Source organism: Protopterus annectens, chromosome 6.part0 (genome assembly GCF_019279795.1).
Source record: "Protopterus annectens isolate FY-2018-M chromosome 6.part0, PAN1.0, whole genome shotgun sequence".
NCBI lineage: Eukaryota > Metazoa > Chordata > Ceratodontiformes > Protopteridae > Protopterus > Protopterus annectens.
In genome coordinates, this window is record NC_056737.1 from 1,446,879,040 (window position 1) to 1,446,906,528 (window position 27,489).

General features: G+C 44.9%; 1 protein-coding gene across 3 annotated transcripts in view; it reads right to left on the bottom strand.

The window, feature by feature from the left end:
- Positions 1-213: 213 nt before the first annotated feature.
- LOC122804826 (histamine N-methyltransferase-like) overlaps positions 214-27,489 on the bottom strand; it is a 432,475-nt gene continuing 405,199 nt past the window's right edge. For all 3 annotated transcript variants that reach the window (XM_044074968.1, XM_044074966.1, XM_044074965.1), the window contains one exon: positions 214-1,546. In XM_044074968.1, coding sequence (XP_043930903.1) covers positions 1,185-1,546 — 362 coding nt within the window. In that variant the 3' untranslated portion in view covers positions 214-1,184. The remainder of the gene's footprint in view (positions 1,547-27,489) is intronic.

Consider the following 27,489-nt stretch of genomic DNA (forward strand, 5'->3'; position numbering starts at 1 on the left):
CTTCTTTCCTGTGTCCAGTCATTACCCCACAGCATTTCCACCATGACATAAATGTGAAACATTATTATATAAATTCGTAATGGTAATTTTGACTTAACTGAGTTGGAAGGCTATGCCTTAAGTCCATGCTGATCAGTCATTCTAGTAAAATATGGTAAAGTTTTGAGTAAACTAAGTATACTGAGCACATTTAGTGAATAAAGACAATTTCAGTATAAATCAGATGAATCATTTTATTAAATAAGCAAAAATTGAAAAACACCAGCAATAGATGGACTGTTTTAGGGCTCTCTCTGAGAAAAAACGTGCTACTGAAGTACATCCAGAATGCAAATAAAGTGGAAATAGAGTGAACAGTCCTTAAATTTCAAGCAAAAACAAACATTTTAAATAAAGATATAGAGAAATGCAGAGTTTTCTCTTTTCCAAATAGTAGCATTTAATCTGTCAGAAGGAATCTGTCAAAAATAATGATTTAATAAATGCTACTATTTGGAAAAGAAAAAGACTCTGTGATTCTTCACATCTTTAAATAAAATGTTTGTTTTTTTGCTTGACATTTAAGGACTGCTCACTCACTTTATTAAATAAGGAAATCGTATGTGGGGCAAGTATGCAATAACAACACTTTCAGTTTAAGGTGACTCTCTATTGTGCTGCACCCCCCAACAAAAAAAAATAGTTATTACTGCTGCAGCGTGGAAACACTTTGTTATATCAGCAGAAAAACACAGTGATAAAACAATATTGTATTAAGAAATGAATTACATTATTTAAATGCTGTAGGTTTTCTTTGCAGTTTTCAAAGTAGAAATAGTTTTGACATATTTTTAATTGCCACTGTCAAGCTGTTTCCCCCTCATATCTTACACAGAGTAGTAAAAAAAGAAATAGTGATTTTTTTTCTGCAACATCTGCAGGTACATATATTCTACTAAGCATCACCTTCTTATGGAAAGGTCTACTTCCAGATATACATGTATGTAAATATACTCATATGAAGCATGCGAAAAGAAGTGATATAGCATTGTTATAAAGTTATGCACCATAATAATAGGTTCATAGATTAGTAATTGGCTTATTTTTTATTTTATTTTATTTCATTGATGAGTTTAATTGATGAGTTTATAGATTAGTACTTTAATCTTACTTTATTTTATTAAGAAACTGTAAAAACTATGCATTTAAAACAATGGTTCTACAACAATTGCACCCAAGGTATTATTAAAAACAATTTTGTCATCTCTCCTTGTGCTACATTCAGGCTGTTTCAGATACTCCATGAGTTCTGACTTAAAGCTTGGAGGTGCAGTTTTAGAGAAGTGAAGTGTTTCTGTAAGAAAATCTACCAGAAGCTCTCCTTCTTCATTGCCATCAATAAAGCATTCCGTTATATCCATAATGGATGGAAGGTCATAGTGCTGACACTTCAGACCCATTCTGTCGACAGCTTCCTTAACATCACGTGATGTGATATAGTTGCAGATGTCATTTAAGGGTAAACGAGATCCATATTTCTTCCATAAAGATGCCCATCCACTGTTACCTGCAAAAAGACAAAGAAAGGTTTATTTGCAAGTCTGGGTTTAGGGTAATAAGTATGTGTATGTCAGTGTATTTTAAATCAGTTAAATAAATACTGGGCAGGATTCACAAAGCCTCCGTGTAAGAGTTACAAGGCTTACACGGAGGCTGCAGTTAAACGGTGTGACGTCAGCATGGCATGCATATGCATGAGGGCATGCTGAATCACAACTAAGGCTAACACGGTCCATGTAAGACAGTAGGGGCGTGTCCGTAGGGCAAGCCCTGCAAACGGACATGCCCCCAGAAGAGTAAAAGTCCCGAAAGTAAACCCCCATGACAGAGTCTGTGTAAATGTGAATAAACACAACACAACACATGCCCCCACAGACTATGAACATAAAATGTAGAAATGAACATCTAATAATTTTTTTTATAAGTTGTAAAGATGTTTGCCCGTGAGTGCGCTTGTTTGCGTGGGCGTGCCCGTCGCTTAGCCACAGTTAGCAGTCAGTGGAAAAGCATATAAGAACTAAATATGCAAAGTAAGCCAAGAAGCAATAGCGTAGAGGTAGAGATGTTGGCTGAAGAGGAGGCAGTCATGGTTCGAGCCCCCACAACATCAATTTTTATTTTTAGTGAAATAAGCATGAAACAAGTCCCTGACATATATGTACATATATAAAATTATATTTTATGTAAAATGTAATGAAATGGGCCATGTATTTTGAAGAAATGTGAGATAAAAAAATAAAACAAAAATGTGAGATGTGCCCATAGCTGACCTACAGTCTAACAAGTTGAGGATATCTGCTTGTAGGTGAGCAGTGTTTTAACAGGTGTAAAATGAGTGCCCGTAGGTGAGCAGTGTTTTAACAGGTGTAAAATGTGATCCCGTGGGTGAGCAGTGGTTTAATAGGTGTAAAATGAGTGCCCGGGGTTGAGCAGCATTTTAACACGCTGAAACTGTGTGCCTGTAGTTGAGTTGAGCGTAATGTGCGTGCTGACAGCCAAACCACGCGTAAACCAGCGTGATCCATTTGCGCGGAGCTGTGCACCGCGCCAACAAGCTAACCGGCAGGCAATGTTGAGCAAGCTGTATCAAAACTGTCTTTACACAGACACACCTCCTAGCCTGTGTAGACAGTCATAAAATATAAAAAGCAATGGCCAGGTTCGAACCCAGGATACCATGCACCACAGTCAAAGTACTGAACCACTAAGCCATGACAGTTACACTTAGAAATGCAGTAATAGCATATATATTGGAATGAATAGAAAGAGGAGCATGACAAAGCAGGTTTTGTGAAGCTGATACAATTCCAAAATGGCCAATCACAGATAAGTGCGGGAAAAACGGCATATATAAGCCCAATAGGCGGGAATACACAGCATAACTGATTGTAGAACCGACTTGCAGCCAGGATGTCAGGTGTAGGTGAGGGTAGTTGCTTCCAAGCACAGAGATGGGGCGTTGAGGAGTCCAAATATATGGTTTGGCTCCTCGTCCATAATCATGAGGCCCAACTCATGCAGGGCCAGGTCCTGTGGGGAGTATATAGGGCTGAGGTGTGGGACCAATTGGCACATGATCTCACCAGTGCCACAGGAATACCAAGGACTGGTGAGCAGGTCCGTCACCACCATGCGGACCTGAAGAGATGGAAGCAGGACCAACTGAACCGTTGGATCCAGAAGGCCCGGCAAATGCCCAACGCCCCACTACTGAGTAAGTTACATGTAATTATTTATGTAAGAAATTAACCTAGCTGATATTATGGAGATGTGTATTCCAATATTACTTTATTTATATTACAGCTGCAGGTGTCCGTTCTGCGAACTGTCGAGCCTATGGCAATAGGCTGGTGCGGTTGCGCCACCAGGCAGGTCAGTAATTCTCTCCCTGTAACTGTAAATAAATATATAAGTATGACAGTTAACAAAAGAGTGCAGTGTAGTCACTAATTAATAAAATGTGCAAGTAACAGTGTAAGAGGGTTTGCAAGTATTGCTTGATTACAAAAGTGTGATGCAGCCTGTAATCCAAACATAAAAATGAAACAAGTCTGAAATAAGATGTCCCACCTGTAATATAATAGTACATAACCTGCAGCAGGCTGAAAAGTACAGCTGCAGAAGCTGAGTAAAACACGTGTGAAATATATCCCTGTTGAAATTCAGAAACATGACATAAGTGAGACTGTTGGAAAGGATTGTTATAACTACAGGTAAAACATGTCAATAAAGTCTAGAATTAAGTACCATCCTGAATTGTAAAAATAAAACAAGTGAGAGAGTGTGAGAAAGAGGTATGAATCCACCAATAAAGTAGTAATAACTCCTGAATAAAGTATACTGCAGTCAGTACAGAATGAAATGAATGTGACAGGCAGAACCAAACAGTAACATGTGCTGAAAACAGTACTGCAGCTGGAATGTCTGTCCCAAAATCTGGATATGTTGCTCTCAGTCTGCAATATGGAGATAGTATGGTTGTCTGAAATACCAAACATCCACAGTTGTCTATAGCTATATAAAGCAAATGTAGCAGGATGATGTAGCTGAACAGAGCCAGATATGAATGTGTATGAATAAAAATGAAATGTATATTGATGTAGCAGTAACATTCCTATCACCAACCTGAAGTAGTTATCACATAGGAAACTGTAGGCAGAACTGTAGTGGGTATATATCTGCAGCTAGTAGAAATGTACAGCATATGTATTGGTATTTGAAGTTGTTAATTAAATATTTCTTCACCCTACCCTATAATCACATATAATCCATTCCACATGAAATTGGTATGTGCAATCACAATTAACACCCCTGGACATTTGTCCTGTTGGTTCATACATATTTGCATGTACGTTGATGCATCTGCCCTGTTCATACATCCAAACCTGATGGCCTGTTGCCATCAATCAACCCTACATGTTGTTGGATTGTGTATTGCTGTTCAAATTATGCATGTGTTATGCTTACTGTTCAATGGCTTGAATATATGGGTGTCTGGTTAATGGGAATACTAATGCATGCTGTTACAACTAATTGTGAATGGTATTGTACGTTACTAACCCAAACTGTCATAACATAATGCAAAACATAGGACGACAGGGAAGGCGGGTTCCAGCGGACCCAGCTCTCCCAACTCAGCTGGCTAGTGCACCTGGCAGTAGTGCCCAGGCTGGACCCTCCTCTGGTGGCCCTGTGCCACCTGTGGGTGGAAGCGCTGCAGGGGATGGGGCTCGTCCCCCCTCTGCAAGTGTGGCCAGAGGAGAACATCCACTCACCCTCCGTAGTGTCCGGACTGTGGTGCGTAGGGAGATCCAGCACGCTGCGCTTGGGCCCCTACGCCAGCTTGAGGCATGGGTGGCACAACTCACGGGCATCCCTGCTGCCTGGCCTACACAGCCCCCAACACAGCCCCGTCCTGGGCAGTGAAGGCACAGTGGCAACTGCCCATGGGTGGGGATCTCAGTTCCACTGTTGCCATCTGTGAGCTCATGGGCTCGAGATATCCAAACATCCGTCCCCGTCAATTGTGTAACCCCCCCCCCACATGTGTCATACACCGCCCCTGTATGCGTCTTGTTTGTCTTGTCTGTTAACCTACCCAACCTGCCTCCCCAGCTATACCGACTTCCTGTACCTGACATACCACTCTCACCTGAAAAAAAAAAAAAAAAAAGGGCAGTCTGTACCCACAAAAAAATTACACCCCATACATAGCTGTCCATTTTGCACACATGTCTGCTGGACATGTAAACTGTCAATTACAATTGGCTGTACAACAAGTATTATTGTTGTCCTTACACCTCTCTCAGGGGTGGAAGGTTTCAAATGTCACACAAAATTACAAACATATGCATAGCTGTTGCTGATGAAGAAATGGGCAGCTATGGGCCTTACCTACATCCCTCCTGCAAAACCCGAGCTCGTTTCCCTACTATCCTACCCTCTTTGTGACCCCTTTTTCACCACTTTCCTATCTCCCCATTTTCTTTACTTTCAAAGAAAATAGCGGTGTCTGAGAGTAAGCACTTTTAAGCAGTAGTAAGTGGGTGTGCGCTTCTGTGCGCTTAGCTAAGCGTGTGTGCACGAAGCTAAGCGGCAGTGCGCATGCGTGACCTCCATGCAAACCAGAGCTAACCCGCTTACAACTGCTTAAAAGTGCCTTAGTCACTCTGAATGACAAGGCCTGTAGTTTTCTCAGCAGCAAAATAAAATACCTCCCTCAGTCTTGAGACCAGGACCTTGGAAACACTAGTCTGCATGACTTACCACTAAGCCATGAGTGCTATACAAGAACATTGTGCTGAAAGAAATATATCATAAAATAGTAGGAATTAATTTAAAGGGAATATACAAGTCTAGCACACAAAGCATGTCATGTATATTTACTGTCAAATCTAGTGGATTTGTAAAATAGTACTGTGTATTGAGAAATAGTCATGCTAGTTGGTAGCTACTAGGTAATAATGTCACAGTAGCATCTGGCAAGCCACACACATACTCAGAGCAGGATAAACACAGCCATAGTTGAATAGTTAAGAGTGCAGACATAGCAACTGTGACTGAGTTACAGGGATGACCCTGATGTGAAAACAAATGTCAACTGTGCCCCACTGACACCCTGCCAAATGTACTAACAGTAGCTTACAGAACAACATGCATTGCAGTGTCTACAACACAGCCTGAAATATGAGAGACATACCAACCCTTACATTCACAGAACAGTGTCCACAGCAAACCAGCATGGTCCCCACCCTGATAATCTGAAAGGGCTACGCCTACCTAACAGACCTTTTTATAGCACAGGCCTGTAATCACAGTGAAAACTGCAATCACTACACAACAGGCTGCATGCAATTAGTAAATGCTGGCTAACAATTGGTGCAGAGGCCATCACATGGACATGTGCAGATACCTACAAAAGCATCCTGTACTCCCATTCCACACATGCAATACTGTCATTGCACCCGCTGGAGGTACAGAGAGAGAGGGAGGGAGAGAGAGAGAAAACCAAAAAAAAAAAAAAAAAGAAAGAAAGAAAGAAAGAGAAAGAAATAACAAACCGGAAACATCAAGGCAAAGAGGCAGACAGCAGGCCAAGCAACTGCAAGCCTACACAAACAGCTGCAACAAACACAGGTAATGTAAAGTACTACTATAATACTTTACATACTGTGAACCCTCCGGATGTGTTATTGGTCTGTATCTATGTATATGAGGATGTGCATAGGGACGGGGACATACTGAAACTGTCACTGAAGGCTCCACATACATATGTATGTGATGGTAGCTATGTGCACACAGCAATGTAGGTTGTAGTGCAATGTACAAGTAGGTGGTACAGTAATGGGTGTTCAGCAGTACATTACTGTGTGTATACATATGTGGACCTAAAAAGGAGTATATATATATATATATATATATATAACATGTGTATACGTATGTATATCGAGATATGTATGTATATATGTATATATATAATATGCATATGTGTATACATAGATAGACAGGGATGTAGAAATACATAGACAGATATAGTTTCACAGTGGCATAGTATAGTACTAGGCTATCTGCAGACAGTGTATAGAATAGATTTAGAAACCTGCGCCTCTGTATAGTAGTGACAGAGTGAAGATCCCCCTACATAATAGCATTAGTGTAATGTGCCTCTGTCTAGTAGTGACACAGAGAAGACCCCTGCTGTAAACCTATGATCTCCCATCCACTTGTCAAGAATGCATATGAAGAGTGTCAGTGAGGGTCTCTGCCTAACATGAACTGGGATCCTGTTCCACAGTATGAGAAGCCTCTTAGTGATGGATCTGTCCCTACAGTATGTCCTATTCATATTGTGCTGAGGTTTAAATCCGTAGCTGTTGTGCTTCTGATGGATTTGGATTGTATGAGGTGGAACATGTCCATCACTACCAGATTGGACATGGCCTACTACATCAGGGACAGATCACCCCTACGTAGGCAGTATGCTATGGAATAGAGCATGAGTTACGTTAGTCTGGCAGCATATGACAGTGGTTGCAGACCCTTGATCCACCTGGTGATGTACTCATTGGGTCCCCCTAGCTGTTGCAAGTGCCAGGTGAGGTACATACCAAATGGGGCATAGTACACAGTCATGGGCCTGATAAGGGAGGAGTATAAGGGTACAATGACCCCTTTTGATGTGGATGTGAATCCCTTCATGATAAGGTGGGCAAGGTAGGAAGTCCATCTAACCACTTCGGCAACGTGGGTGTCAAATGAGAGGTCAGCATTGCACAGTGTCACCAGGTCTCCGATTACTTTGTCTGTACTCAGTGGGTTATTGTCTATGTGATAATATGTAGGTACCTTGTCCATCCAAAAGGGTATGAGTATACATTACGTGGCATGCAGTGTCAGGCCATGACTCCGCCACCAGTTGTTGGTGTCCGTGAGGCCTGTTAGTAGGATGTATGTGTCAGCAGGTGTATTGCCTATGGCGCCTAGTATGCAGTCATCTTTGAACATTGTCAGCCACTACCCTCCCATGTCTGCTTCCACATCTGAGAATGATATGCTGAACATCAGTAGTCCCAGGACAGAGCCCTGTGGGACACCACATGTGACTGGCTCTGAGTCTGACATGGCACCAGTGAGGTTGACTATAGGGTTTCTATCCGTTAGCTGGTTTGCAACCCATCATGTGACATATGGATTTACATGTTAGCTGTTGATCATGTCTATGATGGCAGAGTGCTGTATTGTGTCGAATGCTGTAGGCAATTCCAGGTAGGCTGTATGGACTGCTATGCCCTCAGCAATGGCTATAGTGACTGATTTGAAAAGGTCAACCAGGTTCATAAGGTAGGATCTGCCCTCTACAAAGCCAAACTGGGTGGGATCAAGTGTCTAAGTCCCCAATGTCTCTGTGTATGGGTACCATAATGATCCTTTCCATAGTGTTGCAGACCAGGCTGGTTAAGCATATGGGGTGGTAGTTACCAGGGTCTGTAGAGGTGCCTCCTGTGTGGAGTGGGATTACTGTTGCTGTATGCCAATGTCCAGGTACATATGCTGTAGTAAGGCTACGGCTGAATAGCATGTAATGTGCATGTGTAGCTCCTCTTGCAGTTCACGTAGCATGCAACCTGCAATACCGTTGGGTCCCATTGCTGCTGTGTTTACAGCTCCACTGAGGGTGGTTCCCAGCTGGACTTCCAAGTTGACAGGGAGGTTACAGTCAGCTGGGATAAGTAATTCCACATGTGTGGGTGAGGGAGCGTAGAAACCTGCACTGAACCTGTCTGCCAGACTGTTGGCATTATCTGTGTGTTCAGTGTAGCGTATGTCACTGTGAACTAACTGTGAACACAACTGAGGGTTCCCACCCAGGTGTGTAACATAGCAGAGGAAGGCCTTGTGGTTATCTGTAGTGACCATAGCGATGTCCCTCTCATTGTTGGCCTTGCATGTTTGTACGACAAAACCCATCTGCCTACTACTGCTGATGAGAGATGCCGTAGCTCTATGGAAGTATGCTCTGCCGTGCAGTAGCTACCATCTGTTGTTATGCAAGTTGCTAAATGCTGGGGTCCACCAGACAGGATGCCTGCCCTTGGTGGACAGGGTCATGGTTCCATTTGTGATTGCATGATCCATGCATTCTTGGAGATGTCTGTAGAAGAATATGTGAGGGTGTCTGCATTGTGGGAAGTGGATTACACTGGCCCAGTGGGCATTCAGGATACCAACTCAGTTATAAGATGTGTAAAGTCGGCATGTGAGAGGTCTCCCACTGTAGTCTGTTGTGTTGTGGGGGAGGTGGGATATGTATATCCAGGGTGATTAGTCTGTGGTCAGATGTGACTAGTGAGGGGCATCCTTCCAGTGTGTAGCACATTGTCCCCATGTTTGTGATGATCAGGTCTAGTATATTATCTCCTGTTGTGGGAGAGGTGACTAGCTGTTCCATTGCATTTGACATAGTGAATACCGGGAACCTTTGGGCTAGGGTGTTTGGGGTAGAATAATGCACCCAGTGTATGTTAGGGTAGTCGCACTATCCCAATATGATGGTGTGTGGTGGGACATTCATATCCTCCAATGTCTACAGGAAGGCCGACTGTGGTCCCTGAGATTGGGAGGGTGGTCTGTAACATGCTACCAGTTGTATAGCAGGTTTGCCTATGGTTATCTGCACCTGGATGGTCTGTGATGCTTCATGTGTTGCCACTAACCTGGAGGTGTGTGTGTCCTCCATGAATATGGACACACCCCCTCCCTTTCCGTTTTGTCCCGAGTCCTGGAGCCAAAATGCATGATACGGGGTATAGCCTGGTACCGCTGGTGTGCTCTCAGGAGCCTTGAACTAGGTTCTCATGTACTGCACAGACATCGAGATTGGTAGAATATGTATGTACAGATATATGTAATACACACATACATATATAGATATCTGTAGAGACTTACACATATACAGATAGATCTGACTGACAACAGATATGTCTGTATATGACTATCTCTCACTCTCTGTCCCACCCCCTCACACTCACCCTGTGTCTCTCTCTCTCTCACTCTTTCCCCCTCTCTCCCCACATCTATATGTATATATCTACATCTAGATATACATATGATATATACATATATTCAAACAGATATATATCCATATACAGATATACATATATCAATACATATATATACATATATATAAACATATATAGACTGTGTGAGGCACATGTGTGCAGATGTCTTGATACAGGTGCCTGGTGTCACAGGCATGGAGTGAACACCAGTGTGGATACTGGAGTACCATACCCCATTCAAAAACACTGACACCAGTAACCACCACATATGTACATGCCTGCCCACCACTGCATGTGTCAGGGGGGAACAGGGTCAACAAGTGTACAATAGGCTCCACATCGATACACACAGTGGCACACTAGTCCTGTAATACCTGTACATGGTATGTGTCAGCGGACATGGTGTGTCAGCTATGGACATGTAGGTCACTGTACCCCTCCACACCCCACAATGTCCTACACGGTATGTACCTCCCATGACAGCTACAGATATGGTGAAGGACACAGACATATGCAAGTAACTGTGTCAATGCACTCAAACACCATAGAGTGCATACAGACTACCTACATAGAGGTTACCACTGCTGGATATACATAGTTCGGTCACACCCATGACAGTTGTCTCCCAACCATGGTAACACCTCCAACATCCACAACACAAATTACCTACGTCTGTCATCCTTGTCACTGCAGTATAGAGCACACAGTGGAGGTACGGGACCCTACCCACAGATATGACATATCCTGTAGTAGACCACACAGAATTAAGAAGCAAGCCTCCCCATGAGTAGATGTCAGACATACCCCTGCTGAATGTTATGCTGATAGGTAATATGCCATATGAGTCATCCTGTGTAACTGTTTGTAAGGAGCAGATACGATCATAACACATGTGTCACAAGGGGCAGGGTAGCATAACAGTATGCTGCTGTAGGTCCAGGGCCAAAAGCACACTACCTACCTAGGATGCAATGCGCACCCATTAACACATTGCAAACTGAATATGTGAGGTGGAATGAGTGTGCTAGTGACTGGGTGCATGTTGTGTACTGGTGTGATTGCTCACCATGACTATCTGTCTGTCATGGTAGTGTGTGTCCATGGTGTGAGGCCAGAGACAGGTGTGTGGGGTATTGCGATCAACACATACTACATTGCCATATGTTGTGCTGTGTTACCCTGTATGTCACTGTGGTGTAGGTAGGGTTATGGCAAGTAAGAGTAGTGTGCAGTACCAGTGAAATATGTATATGGGCGGCACAGTGGTGCAGTGGGGGCGGCACAGTGGTGCAGTGGTTAACATTGTCACCTCACAGCAAGAGGTTCTCCGGTTCGATTCTCGGCTGGGGTGCCCTCTGTGTGGAGTTTGCATGTTCTCCCTGTGTTTGCGTGGGTTTCCTCCGGGTACTCCGGTTTCCTCCCACATTCCAAAGACATGCATCTGGAGCATTTCTCCCTGGGCCTCCGCTGAAAACAGGCTCTGTGGAACCTAGTCGGACTTTCCCAGTCAACAAATGATAAATAAAATAAAATAAATAAAACGTGCATTGTGTGCAGTGCATGGGCTGATAATGTTCCCCATATAGTACCTTGATTCAAACCCCCAATGTGGGGTCGTGTATTGTACCTGAAACAGTGCGTAGACTGCTGCAGTATACTAGTCTGTTGTATGGAGTGTGCCAGGTACTGTTGCACAGTTGTCGGATGAGCACTGATATCTGGTCATGTACATGTGTATCCCCCAATAGACAGACAGATGCTATATATGGTGCCTAAGTTATATCATTGCAGTCAAGTATAATGTGTATTATGTGTGCTATAGTCTGCTGACAGATATTGCTGACATATTTCCCTTCTCCTTTTCAGGGACATGGTTCACCAGCGGAACCCAGTCTACTCCACTGCAGAAGAGGAGGAGATACACCAGAGCTTGGTGCGGGATTTCGCTGTACTCTTTTCCCGCACCAGCCAGAACCAGCAGGAGAGGGCTGCATTGTGGCAAGACCTGGTCCGTCGGGTAAATGTCATAGGCACACATAACCGGACATATGAGCAGGTACGCCATCACTGCAGTGATTTAATTAGAAATGTCCATCAGCGTGCGTCGGATATCCACAGGCAGCAGCTTGCCACAGGTGGTGGGGTGGCTAGACACCCCCCCCTCACCAGACTGGAGGGACTACTCCTGAGTGTTGTGGCTCCAGCACAGCAGAAACAACAACAGCATACATGTGTAATGATGGAGGCTGGAGCCACAAAGCAGCAGGACACAGAGCGTGCAGGTTACATGCCATGTGTATAGTGACCATTCTGTACACTGTTAGGTTATGCATGTGTGGGGTGTGTCCTCGATTTGTAGCTGTTATCTTGGTAATTATTGTGCATTAGTGATAACCTCATTATCTGCAGTACACCTGTGGAAGCTAACTGTTGCACTACTGAACTGTAACATGCCCACAGTATCAATGGCACAGTTGTGCCCACTGACGATGAATGTCTCTTTTCAGAAGGTCCCTCTGGTGTAACAGCAATGCAGCCTATCCATGCTGGTGAGTGTGTAATACCATTACCTTCACTACTCTGTATACTAATAGTAATAACAGGCTGAAGCAGTAGTGCAATGTGTTTGATTGCAGGTGTGTTTGTGTCTGTGAGTTGATATCTCATATACTGAGGTGTGTGCATGTGTGCATGTGCCCATGTGTGCATGTGCCCATGTGTGCATGTGTGCATGTGCGCATGTGTGCATGTGTGCATGTGTGCATGTGTGCATTGCAAATGCCCATGTGTGCATGTGTGCATCAGTGGTGGCATTGTGTACACATTGTAAACTGTGTTTCCTGTCTTACTCCCACAGGTTCTGGTGCTGCTCTGGTGTCATGCAGCAGGGAACCTGAATCAGCTGCTGTGGATAGTGATGATGAAACCTGTGTAATGGCACAGGTAGGTGTGCCAGGGTCCGTCATTGGTCAGCCAATTGACACTACACAGCTGTAGACCCCATCTATGTGCACAGTCATCCTGCCAATACATCCTTTGTCACCAATGTCCATAGGTGATGGACAGGATACAGTGGGCATTGACCAGGGTAATGTGGTACCAGTGGCACATGCATCCCCACACTGCAGCCATGGCCAGGGCCCTGACATGGTACCGCACAGGCAGACGTCCATGGGTTCTCGTGGGAGCATCCATGGGCGTACCGCCCCTGTCAGACGTGCCCACAGAGGTCTTTCAACCCCAGCTATGTTCCGGGCTGTAATGTAGGCACAGTCATGTATGGAACGGTACACCAGACAGGGTCTGATGGAGCTGAGAGCATGTCGCACAGCCATGAGTGACAGTATGCGTGATGTTGAGTCTGCCATCCGTAACTTCACCGAGGTCATTGACAGACATTGGGGGGACACATTAGATCTGTTCCACAACTATATGTCCATGAGCCAGGGCAATGGTGGACGGTTGCATCGACGTGGCCGTATGCCAGCAACAGCAGCAGCTGGCAGCCGTCGCGGATGACAACAGGGCCACGGCCACTCACATAGTGCCAGCAGCAGCCCCAGCAATGCTGGGTCTGTGCTGTCATCGGACCGCCCCAGGAGACCACGTGCACATGGTGCTGGACAGTCCCAACAGGGACCTGTCTCCAGTCAACGAACACCTGCTACTGATGACAGTACCCAGTCTGGATTGGTACTTGATACGGTCTGTAGCACCCCTGCCAGGCACAGGTACCATGTCCGTGGCCACTGACAGGGATCTGTATGTCCTGGCAGGTACAGTCTGCGGCTGTCCACAAACACCTGTATATGGCAGCCATGAGGTGGGACTGTGTGCATTCATACACACATGCAAAGTGATAACACCTAGGGCTACCGCATACATGCACACACTGCATCAACATTGCCATATCTTGTACTGCTGTCCTTCACCAACACACACTCACACAGACATGTCAATTGGTTGTATCAGTGGCAGACTCAGGCATACCAGGTACACACCCTGTGCATATGATGAAACTGTGCCACCTCATGCAATCTGTAAGATTGGTGCAGGAACAGGTTAACATGGTGCTGATGCACAGGGTGACTACATAGATGTATTGTAATAGTATGATGTTGACAACAGTACAGTGTAATTATAGCATTGTGGGTATATACCAGCATGCCTGATGCAGTTACAGTATAAATGTCATTGTATTGTTTTGTACACCGATACTAATTACCACAGTGTTCTGTCTGCACATCTTTGCATACTGGTGGTGAGGCTGTGAAGGGATGGCCACCTACATAGGTAGCACAGGGGATACAACAATGTACATATTGATACTCAATGATGGCTATGTCAACTGCGAGTTGCATGTCCACACATGACTCTGCAATGCAGATGTTTCAGGATGTTGATATCTGTGCAGTACTACACAGCAGGTTCAGGGCTCACAAGAGCACACTAGCACTACAAGGTCACACCTCATACCATGCATAACAGCACCAAAACACAGAACCAACTATGACAGGAGGGAGAGTGTCCATACATATCAAAGATACTGTGGTGCCAGGAAAGGTAGCATACATCATACTTTGTCTGGAACTGCTGAGTGAGGGCTCAGTGTCTGTTATTTGACATGTATATTATTACAGGAATGAGCACTTGGGTATCAGGCCAGTTATTCAACATTACGAAGGTATGTGGTCTATACACTTGTGGGGGTTGCGGCTGGACCCAGTCCATCTGACCTGGGAATGTCTGGGTACTGGCATAGAGTGCCTGCATATATGCACTGTTACATACTGGAAGTCGTACACCTTGTTTGTTGTTGCATAGTCTACATACAGGCTTGCTGACTGTAGCTTTGTTTGTATGCATGTTTGCCTGTTATGTTCCTGAAACACTGATTCCACCTGCGGTGCAGATATACAGTGCCTCTGTGGATCCCTGGTGACATATGTGTTGCTTACTGTACTGATGTTCATGTGTCATTTGACAGAACGTCACTGTTTGACCTGTTTGCATGTAGCTTGCCTGTAACACATTGCATATGATGTACCTCACATTTGCTCAAGACAGCATTCATATATGCCAGCACTAACAATTCAGGAGCACTACACCCTCACATAGTCACCTTGAGTACTTTGGTCCCCATTGGCCCTATGTGTCATTACTTAGTGTTGGAGTCACAATGCTATGGTAGCATGTGCAAAGGTCACCTGTCGATCCACTCTCAGGTCCAGTTGGTGAATCTGTGAGTCATGTGGCAATGTTACAGCTGCCTCATGTACACAGACAACCCTCTCCCCTTCCCATACATGTACAACACATGTGAGAGATGCAACCACATAGCCAAACTGGGGGCTAAGCTCTGTTTACACAGCACTGGCATTCCCTGTCAGGTGGAGTGGGATACTACAGTGAATACAGTACCAGTCTCCCATAGACCTGCCATGACCACAATCCAAACACAGACACACACAGGTACATTATTGGGCTCTCAGAATAGCATCCTGCCTGAGCAGCTGACACCTGCAAAGCAGACACACAAGCAAACATTATGCCAGAGCAGAGCACATGCGACACATAGCTCACAAAGCCTGTCTGCCAAACAGTGTCAGGCCATACGGCTAGACAACACACCTGCTATGGTTGTATGAGGTACCTCTACTGACATGTACACGGTGGTCCTGCTCCCAGGCTGAACAAGGTGACGGTCACGCTGAGCTTCCCGTCGGGCACTATGATCCATCACATAACACAAGCAAAGCAGTCACTCCAAGGCATGTAGCAGTATGACTCAGTCATTGTCTGTGCCAGTGTGTATGACCTCTGACGCACCTCCCTGGACTACATGTTAGGGGACATGGAGAGGCTCTCTGAGGTTGTGGCACAGGCTGGTATGACCCTGGCTTTGGGTAGCATCTCACCCTCACCATGAATGCTGCCACAATATGTAGACAGGTTCATCGGTTTCTGCACTTAACGTATATTTCAGTGACACCCAAAGGGGATCCAATGCCTGTCAGTGTGGGATTACATGCTGTACATGCCACATTGCTTTGCTTGGGACAGCTTGCACCTGTCACCCATGGGCCATTGTATATTGGCAGAGGCTGTCGCTACACACATACTGCCTTTGTATGCAAGGCTGACATTACATAGCCACCTACACAGGTAGCACACGGGATGGGACACTAATAGCAATGCTACTCAACAGCAGCAGTGTAAACCTCAAGATGCATGCAGTGGAAACTGTCCTTAGCATGGGGTACAGCAATATCCGTGCAGTAATAGACTCCTGATACAAGGCTCCCAGGTGCACACCATCAGTGCCAGGTTATTCCTGATACCATGCTTGTCATCCCCTACACATGCACCAAAACAGAACAGGGGGGATGTATCCAAAGGCACCTCAGATACACACACCCCCAGGTTGGTGGCACTGCACAAAGCATCAGAGCTTCTCCATGTGCAACACACAGTGGGTTAGACTGCCTGCAGGTTCATAGCCTGGCACACACCACACTCCCATACCCAGGAAACACACTTGGCCTTCCTGACAACACTGGGAATATGACGGTCTCTACACACACCATTATATGGTTGTACTGCAACTACCCAAACATACAGTGTGAGCATTATTCTAGCTGCAAGACCCTATCTGAAGGTGTCTTATCATTCATTCCCTGCATTGCTATGGAACAACTTGTTACCACTCCCACAAGTAGTGACAACATGCTGCACCTGTTCATCACCAACATGTGGTCTATATGCTCCAGACCAATCATGTATCCCTCGCTGGTGGGATGACACCATCTACAACCCACACTGTATAGTCACATACCACATGCATCCCCTGCACAGAACACCCCAGTCATACAGTTGTCTGATGCATATTCCATGTATTCACATGAGGCAGGCTTCAGACATGGGAACTCTTGCAGTTCACAGGTACATATGTGTAGGTGGCACACACATACATCATGTGTGCATTGACATTACTGATATAATGTATGTCGTGCAATATTGGGAACAACACCCCACACACATGAACAAACTGTGTGACAAAATTACACATGGCATTTGTAGGATACAAACCCCTACCTAACTATGTTAGATCACTTGTGAGAGTCGCATTAGCAGAGCACTCTATTTGCATTACTGGGGGGAACTGCTTTCTCCTGCTGTACTTATAGGGTGCTGACATCATCAGTGTTTAGACAGTGGAATATGCAGCATGCGTTGTGTAGTAAAAGCTGCCAAAAGGGACATTTCTCATACACATGGGATTGCACACACTACTCCCCCATACACAGTCACACACACATTGGGCACTTGCAGGATTCAAACCCCTACCTAATCATGTTATGACAGTAGTGCAAGACGCATTAGCAGAGCACGCTATTTGCATTACTGGGGGGGATTGTTTTCTCCTGCTGTACTTATAGGGTGCTGACATCATCAGTGTTTTGACAGTGGAATATGCAGCAGGTTTTGTGTAGTATAAGTTGCCAAAAGGGACATTTCTCATACACATGGAATTGCACACACTACTCCCCCATACATAGTCACACACACACTGGGCACTTGCAGGATTCAAACCCGTACCTAACTATGTTATGACACTAGTGAGAGACGCATTAGCAGAGTGCACTATTTGCATTACTGGGGGGGATTGCTTTCTCCTGCTGTACTTATAGGGTGCTGACATCATCAGTGTTTCGACAATGGAATATGCAGCATGTTTTGTGTAGTATAAGTTGCCAAAAGGGACATTTCTCATACACATGGAATTGCACACACTACTCCCCCATACACAGTCACACACACACTGGGCACTTGCAGGATTCAAACCCCTACCTAACTATGTTATAATACTTGTGAGAAACGCATTAGCAGAGCATGCTATTTGCATTACTGGGGGGGATTTCTTTCTCCTGCTGTACTTATAGGGTGCTGACATCATCAGTGTTTTGACAGTGGAATATGCAGCATGTTTTGTGTAGTATAAGTTGCCAAAAGGGACATTTCTCATACACATGGAATTGCACACACTACTCCCCCATAGACAGTCACACACACACTGGGCACTTGCAGGATTCAAACCCCTACCTAACTATGTTTTGACACTTGTTAGAGACGCAGTAGGGGAGCACACTATTCACATTACTGAGTATAATTTCTGCTCCTGACATATGTATAGTGTGCTGACATCATTATGGATGAAGAGGTATGTACATCTGTTACTATCCATCAGTAAGGGGAAGAGCATATCTATGCATTAACTTTGCACAGGCACGGTGGCCTACTGTACTGTGGAGGCAGATGCCAAATACACTGTGGATAGCCTTCTGTATTCCCTAGGGACAACTGTCAGGTATTGCACTCTATGGCCATATATTTACCTGTCAGATGCACGTATCTGTTGCTCATATACTGTTTGTGGGTCTTTATTGCCATAGCCTTCCCTATCTCTATAAACAATGTGTGTACTGTGGGAGATGTTTGCATATGAGTGGGATCCAGTACTTTACTTATGTCTCTGTGGTAACTTCACTGTGTGCACTGGGCGGATGTCTGTATTGTGGGAGGTTCCTGTGTTAACACATAGAAATGCCTGATATGTGTGTGCACCTGCTGAACTGTGACATGGCCTAAGTGTGTGAGCATGCCCAGTTCACAGTTTGTATGGCTTCTTGACTGCCACATCTCATTTATCTAAGTGTGCGAGCATGCCCAGTGTGCCCTTTCCTTATGTTTGGATCTGTGGACCACCACATTTCTGTTTGTGTGTGGATGCCATCTATATATCACATGTACAGTTGAGTGTTGGACATCAGGTTGTGTTCTTACTGCCCAACTGCTGTGTGTCTGAACCTAACAGGCATTATGCTGTGCCTACAGGGTCACCATGGGATAGTTTGCATACAGTTGTCATCATCCTTTCCTGCTGACCAAACAGTTGTATTGTTGTATAGTGTACTGGTGCAAAACTTTCACTGTGGTGGACAGCATAATTGGTTTCAGTCCTATCACTGCTTGTAATGTTTATAGTGAGCACACCAGACTGGTTGAGGGCCAGTTGTGCAGATATGACCATGTTGCATTTTGTTCAGATATGGACAGCTTAGTACATGATTGTCCGACATTGTTAATGTATTCCACAACTTGTGTGGACAGTGACAAACAATGGCCATGTGCCCTAGTCCATTTGTAATGCTAGTCAGAGAGTGTTTGTCCTTCAACACACATTTACTGGTGTTTGCCATGACATATGTCACGGTTAGTGTGCTGTGCCTCTGTCTACCCATGACATACAGGTGATATCCAGGGTACACCTGCTATCACCCATCCAGTCATCATGATTCCTCTGGATGACAGTCACTGAGGGACTCCCTGGATATCCTGTAGTGAGAGTTTAGTCGTGAGTGGAGTGAGCTTCTGGGTTGTGGACCAATCAGTACAGCATGTCCTGTTTATGTCTGTGCTGGGGTTCAGGCCTGTCAGCTGCATAGGTCCCCAGCATTCAGTGTTTACATGATGCCACATGTCCATTGATACCAGGTTGGCCATGTCTCTATACATCAGGCACAGTTCACCTCCAGCCAGGCAGTATGGCACTGTGTGGAGCTGCAGTTACTTTACTCAGGCGACACATGGCATCTGTTACAGCTCTGCAATCCTCCTGGTGGGGTATTTGTGTGGTCATTCCAGTTGCTGCAGGTGTCTGCTACGGTACATCCCTGAAGGGCCATTGTACACAATTGTGAGGCTGCTGATGGATGACTGGGGAGGCACATTGACCTACCCTAACCAAGCTGTGCTTACCTTCATGATTAGGTGGGTATATGGTATGTTTCTGTAACCACTACAGACACATGGTTGTCACATGCAGGATATGTGTCACCTTGTGTCCCCAGGTCTCTTATTGCTGCTTATGTACTTACTGGGTTAACACCTATGTGGTAATTTCTGGCCATGTACTGTGTTTCCACAGGGGTTGACTATACCCTATTCTGCATTTAGCTTGTTGACATGGCTGTGGCACCACTTGTGTGTTTCTATGTGTGCCTTTTGTAGGTTGCTTGTGTCAGCTGGAGGGTCTAATATGGTGGCCAGTTTGTCATCCTCTGCAAACCTGTTCAGACAGAGTCCTTCCATGTTGGCCTGTACCTATGTGACATATATAGCATAAAAGAGGGTTCCCAGGACCATGCCTTGTGGGATGCCAGTTGTACCTGGTTTGCAGTCTGTCATGGCTACAGCATGTCTGCCAGGTCAGTTCTGTCCTTGAGCTGGTTTGCAACCCATCTACTTGCATAGGGGTTTATAGTTAGGCTGGTGAGCTTATCTGTACCACCAACTAGGGTATTGTATGGAAGGGTTTAGCAAGGTCCAGATAGGCTGTGTGATCGACATTCCCCACATCACTGGGCTTGGTGCATGTATCACATGAGTCAGACATGTGTACAGGTCAGGAACTGCCCTATGACAGCCAGACTGGGTAGGGTCCAGTGTCTGTAGGTACCCAATCTCGTTATTCATGGGATCCATGATCATCCTCTACATTACTTTGCCAACCTAGATATTTGGGGTTGAGGGATGATAGTTTGCAGTATCCACTCAGGCACCCCCTTTGTGGTGTGGGACCACTGTTGCTGTACATCGCTCTTTGGGTGCATATCCTGTGGTAGGGCTGATAGTGCACAGTAATGCTATTTGCTGTTGCATTCTTCTTACAGTACTTGTTGGACACAACCCAGGACACCATCTGGTACCATTGATGCTGTGTGTTGTGCTTTGTGGATGTTGGCTGTTACCTCAGCATCTGCAATGTCGGGGTGCCAGCACTCTCCTGGGATAGATATTTGGCAGTTAGGTGCTGGTGGGGAGTTTGCAAAGAATCTGTTAGGTGGGATGTTGGCAATGTGTGTGGGTTTGGTGTATTGTTTGTGATATTAGAGTGCTCTAGAGCATATCTGTGGATTACCACCATGGTTCCTACCATCAGGTAGGACAGCTGTGTAATAATCCTTTGTGTCCTGCACAATTTGTATCATCATAGGTTCATAGGTTCATACTAGGCTATCTGCCCTGGCCTTGTTTGAGCACGGACAGACTGTGTGTGGGTCTCAACACCCCTTGCAATGTGCATATCATGCCCACGTAGGGTTTAGTTTCCTAGATGTGACACAGGGATGGCCCCCAGTGTACACCTGCTATCTCCCATGCACTTCAACGGATTTCTCCTGTTGAGTTTGTGTGTGTAGCTCAGCCTATCATGGACTGGGATTCTGTTCCAGAGTGTCCTGAGCCTCTGGGTTATGGATCTGTCCCTCCAGCACATCCTAGTAATCTATGTGTAGAGGTTCAGATATCTCACTGTGGTGTGTCTGCTGGATTTGGGGTTTCTGCAGTGGAGCATGTCCATTCATTCTGGATTGGGCATGGCCTTGTACATCAGGCATACATCACCTCTGACTGTGCAGTATGCTTCTGAATTGGGCTGTGGTTTCTTCAGCCAGGCTGCAGATGTCCATTGTTTGGACCCTTTATCCTGTTGGTAGGGTACATTTGGGGACTTTCTGACAGCTGCATGTGTAAGGTAAGGTACATGCAGACTGTGGCATAGTTGTCACGTATGGGCCTGATAAGGGAAGGGTATGGGGGCACAGTGACCTCTGTAGCTCTACATGCACATCCTTTCATATTAAGGTTGGCAATATAGCAGGTCTTTCTGGCCACCTTGGCAATGTGTGTGTCACATGACAAGTTACCGTCCACTTGTGTCCCTAGGTCCATGACTACTTCTTCCATACATTGTGGATTGCCACCTATGTCATACTTTGTGTGTGCCTTGTTTGGTATTTGTTGGGACATTCATACTCTGACGTGTCTTCAGGAAGGCTGGCTGGGGTACCTGGGTTTGTGTGTGGGGTCTGTAGCAAGCTTCAAACAGGTACACAGTTTGAGACAGTGTTACTTGCCTGTGGATAGTCCATGCTGCTTCTTGCTGTGGTACCAACCTGGGGGTGTGATTATTCTTGATAATTACTGGTAGCCACACTCATATTGTCGTGTGTTCCATGTTTTGGAGCTGTAGAGCATGGTATGAGGCATAACCTGGTAGTATTAGGGTGCTCTTCTGGGCCTTGCCCAGGTTTCTGTTACAGAACACATATTACCATTCTCCATGCTGTGGTGGGTTTGGTCTGCATGCACCTTGCAGGTTAGACTTCTGGCATTGGGTAGCATTACATTCAGGTTATTATCCCTTGTGCTACCTATGTTGGTGGGTTTGTGTTTCCAGACTTACCTATTCCAGGCACAGTGGGGGTGATAGCTGCCTTTGCCAGTATCTACACAGCCAGGTGTGCTGGGTGCATGCCATCCCTACCAGGTGGGGCATCATGTCTTCCTCGGCATGTCAGCCCAGGCTGTCAGCCATGTGTTCCCCCTTGCTAACGGCAATACCTCAGCCAATTATTGTACTTGATCTTGTTGTTTTCATAGTGTGGCATCATGCTTGGTGAGGGCGAGATGTTAGGTTGGGTCTTCATGTTTGCAAATTCTAGATGGTGTTACATTGCTTAACACATGGCAATCATGCCTCAGGTGGTGCTGCAGGGCTGCCTCTGTTGGATGCACATACTACACTCCCTGTACATGTTTGAGAGCAGGTTATGTCATTTTAGGCATCCCTGTTACTATATGAGTGAGTCAGAGAGGGGTATCATTCCCAGGGTTCCTACTGAGCCAGGGTATGTGCTATGCGTTGCCTCTTTGCCAAGGCCAGGGCATACTGGGCACACCTCCTTCTGCCTACTGGGGCAGGCTCAGGTTGTTCCTCCTCCGAGTCACGCTCTGCCTGTGATGGCCTTGGCAATAGTGGGGGGCTGTTTGGCCCAGCCCTATGCTGGTCCTGCTGCAGCTGTTTTCGCAGGATCATATGTAGCATAGCACATACCATGACAATTTGGGTACATGTAGTTGGTGAGTACTGCAAGGCTCCACCAGATGTGTCCAGACACCGGAACCGTGACTTGAGCGGCCCAAACACACACTCTATTACATTACGTGTTTGTGCGTGTGCCTCATTATGGCGTTCCTGTTCAGGTGTGTGTGCGTTTCTGATGGGTGTCATCAGCCACGGCTCCTGTGCATAACCTGCATCCCCCACTAGGTGTCCATGTGGGATGTCCCCATTGGCAAATGTCTGGTACAGCTGCGTCAAATGCCAGATATGGGAATCATGGTAGCTCCCAGGGCAGCCAGCACACACATTCATTATTATGCCCTGGGCATCACACATGACCTGGCAGTTGATGGAGGGGAAGCCCTTGCGGTTAATGTAGGCCCTACCCCGCTCACCGGCTGGTGCTTTGATGCATATGTGCATGCAGTCTATTGCACCCGCTACCTCAGGGTATTCCGCTATTTGCTGGAAGAGACGCATATTGCTGGCCAATACCTCACGGGCATTGGGGAAATATACATGATCACCGACATGTGCTGACATGGCATCCAGGAACTGGTGCAGTACCCTGGAGGCTGATGCCTGTGATATCCCCATCATATCACCAGTTGGTCTCTGGAAGGTACCTGTTGCTAGTATTCTTAGGCCAACACATACCTTGGTTTCCACTGGGATGGGTTCCCCTCTGTTGGTTCTGTGTGTGAGGCGTGGCCTGCACAGCTCGACAATTTGCTTCAGGAGGTCTCTGTCCACTCTATAGCGCTCCATTATCTCCAGCTCATGTAACCCCTGGTAGGTGTCCCTGGGCATGTACACTCTTCTCCGTCTCCTCACTGTGGGTTGTCTGGCAGCATTTCCATTGTCACCACCCTCAGCAAGTCTACTATGTCTCCTTATGACAGCTATGGCAGCCCCTAGCATGTTCGGTCTGAGTGCACCTTTTTCAGTTTTCACTTCTACTAGCTTACTCCTGCCTTGCTGTATCTCTTGAGAGAAACATACTGCAATGCTGTTTGCAGTGTTTTAAGTGCTGGGCTGGGCTTGTATTCTGCCTGTGTAATTGCCTGCTTCTAATTGTTTTCACCTGCTACCTTTACAGGTATTCCCTGCTAGTTTCCTACTATTTCTCCTGCTTCCTTTTCCTCTCTGTTTCCTCAGGGGGGAGCAGCGTGCATACCAGCGAATACACGCTCACAGTGGCTACCACGTGTGCACACATGCTTACATGGACTAGATTCTGCTTATTCGGGTTAAAACACGCGCACACCAGCGCAAACAGGTTTACAGATCTTTACACAGGCTCCTACATGCTTACTCAGCCTTACACGTGCGCACTCTGTCTTACTTGTGCCTCCCAGCACGCACATGCATGCATGCACGTACAGCAAGAAACTTTGGTGTTGTCCACAGTGTACACCTTCCATTTCTTGACTTTCCCATGCTTATCTGTTGACACTCCTCTTTTTCTGCTGTGTGATTGATATGTTTCACATACCATTTTGCTCCAATGAGCTTGCTTTCTTCCTGACATTCCCCCCTGTGATGTCACCTATCTCCTACTCTGTTACTCCCCCTTATCTAACTCTTACACTACACGGACTGTGCTCATTTGCTATGTGACAGTGTGATTCACTATCCTACCATTCATTTACATAGGATTGCCTACTAATGCTTAGTTACATGTCTTACACTCAGCTTCCCCCCTTAGCAACCACTAGACGGTGGCCATGTTGTTTTTGGTCTGCTAGTCCCTGCATTGCAAATCCACGCATTACATAAAACCCACATTTGTGGGTTTCTAACCTTCATTTTTCAGTTTTATATAGCGCAGCCCATTTGCGCGGGGCTGCGCTGTGTTTAAACATCGCCGATCTCCGAAAAAAAAAATATTTTTTTTCATGTTTGCATCGGTTTACCATGCCAATGGCCACATATTTGGCCATTGGCATGCTGTCTGTAACATTTGCACACTTTATTTGGAGCTGTCATGGCTCCGTTGTGTTATTTGCAGTAATGTACTCAGTTATCAACTGAGTACATTTCTGCAACTAACATGACTCTTACATGGGCTGGTTTCAGCTTCGTGGATCACTAATCTACCTCATTTGCATGCCTTTCGGCTGCAAGTGGGGTGATTAGCATTTTCACGCCCTGCCCATGTAAGAGTCGTTTTAGCTTTCTCTTACACGGGATTTCTGGCTGTTCCTGGATCGCGATGGCTGCATGGAGTCTTACACGGCTCTTAGACTCCATGCAAGCCATCGTGAATCCTGCCCACTGTATAAAACCATTTAGAAAACATACACTTTATTGTCACCATAACAATTACAAGCTGTCTAATTTTGCCTTGTAAATTTACTTCAGTGCCTTAACATACTGTCAGTAATTTATATGGATTTGTGTCACCTATTTCAAAAGGGTTTAAACTGAGTGCCATTTAATTTGCATTGACTGAAAAAAACAGTATTCATATTGTTTATAGATATGTATCACTATGCTAATGGACATGCAATTATTTTGTCAGCTGACTATGGTTGCATGAGAGATGTATAGCATGCAGTATGCAGAAAATGTAAATATATATCACTCATACTATGTCAATGTGTTCAGTGGAAATGCAGCAGAATTGTTAGAAACTAAACCTAAACTGACTTCCCAAATGTGTACATTTGTTCAGCACTTTCAGCTTAAAAAATGCATTACCTTATTTGGCACTAGCTTGTTGGACTGTGCCTTAACCCAAAATAACTGTTAGAAAAGGCAAATCATCATCTAGATTTAAACAAAACAGAAAATACAGAATATATGACTCAAACAGAATATGAGACTCAAAAAGAGAAGGCAACAATCAGTTAATTCTTTGTTGCTGAAGTGTGCACAAGTGTTTTGTATTCCTGGACAGAGATCCTATTGAAGTGTTAATGGGTGATTGCACAACTGATGCTTGGCCTGGCCATCCAAAGCAGAAGCAGATAAAATATCAAAGTAAATCTTTGTCTGCTGCTACTGTTGGAGTTATATTATATTATACTATATTATATTATATTATACTATATTATATTATATTATATTATACTATACTATATTATATTATATTATATTATATTATATTATATTATATTATATCATATCATATTATATATATATATATTTATATATATATATATATATATATATATTACATTATATTATGTTTCTTAAATATACAGAATATAGCAGAAAACTAAAGTTACTAAGCCTGACTAATTTCATTGCAAAAATAGGTGAATAAATGGACATGAGGTTGCCTCACCTTATGCCTAGACAGCAAGCACTCAGTAGTCTGCACAAAACCATAATGATCTGGTTAACAGCTTAGATGTGTAACAGTGCTGAAGAAACAAGCAAAATGAGGATCTCTATCTGTCTGGCATGTACAACTGTAAAACAGAGGTATACCTAGCACTACATGTGGGTACAGAGCAACCTATGAAGGAAGCCTAAGCCATCACAGCAAGTATCTCAGGCAAGAAGGTAGGGGACACCGACTCAATACCACACCAAACTCTGGGGATAACTAATTCCAGTGCAACCAAATGGGGTATGTATGATCCAGATATCAGCAGAGACAAGCTAGAGAACAAAAAAACATGCAAGGGACCTATTAGATATAACAGCATTGTAGTGCTGGGTTTTCATGAAGATGCAGCTTCTCCAGGTTATCACAAAGCCATGTATCCAGTCTTGGTAAACAGTAATGAAACCATTGCTAAAATGGATGCTGCATCTGGCATAACTTTTATGAGGCTTGCAGCTTTTAGATGGGAATTTTTTTTTTACCAAGGAAGTCAACTCCATTCAGGGCCATGGGAAGGACATGAAAGGGATAGCTCTTAATGTACATTTGCTTGATTTGGACTGAGAAACAGGGGGGATGGACAAGTAAGTGGTTGTACTGAAGGATAAGCCAGCAGATGTTAGCAACGGAGTAGATTGTATGAAACATTATGTTGTACACGTGATTATATGCATCCAGATATGGAGACAAGAGATATCTGTGTGCTGACAGTAGCAGGGTAGATCTAGCCAACAGCCACACTTCCAGTAGAGGCCACAATGGTTAAAAGGTACTGCAACTCCTCTGAAAGGGCTTACTTAAAAGGAAAAGTTGGTTAGTAACATTAAGTATAAATCTGACTGAAAAACAATTGTTAAAAATATTAGAATTCCAACAAAAGGGAAATGAAGGAAGTTCACAAAGAGAGAATTGAGACAGGTAGATTTCTCTGATATGTCCTTACAGAACCTAAAGGAGGTAGTCAGAAGACTCCTAATCCTTAAAGGAATAGATATTCTGTATACTGGAGCAAGGAGCTGTTCTACAGAAAATAGGTGACCATAGCTCTCAACCTTCCATCTCCAAAATGAGGAACACTACCCTCATAA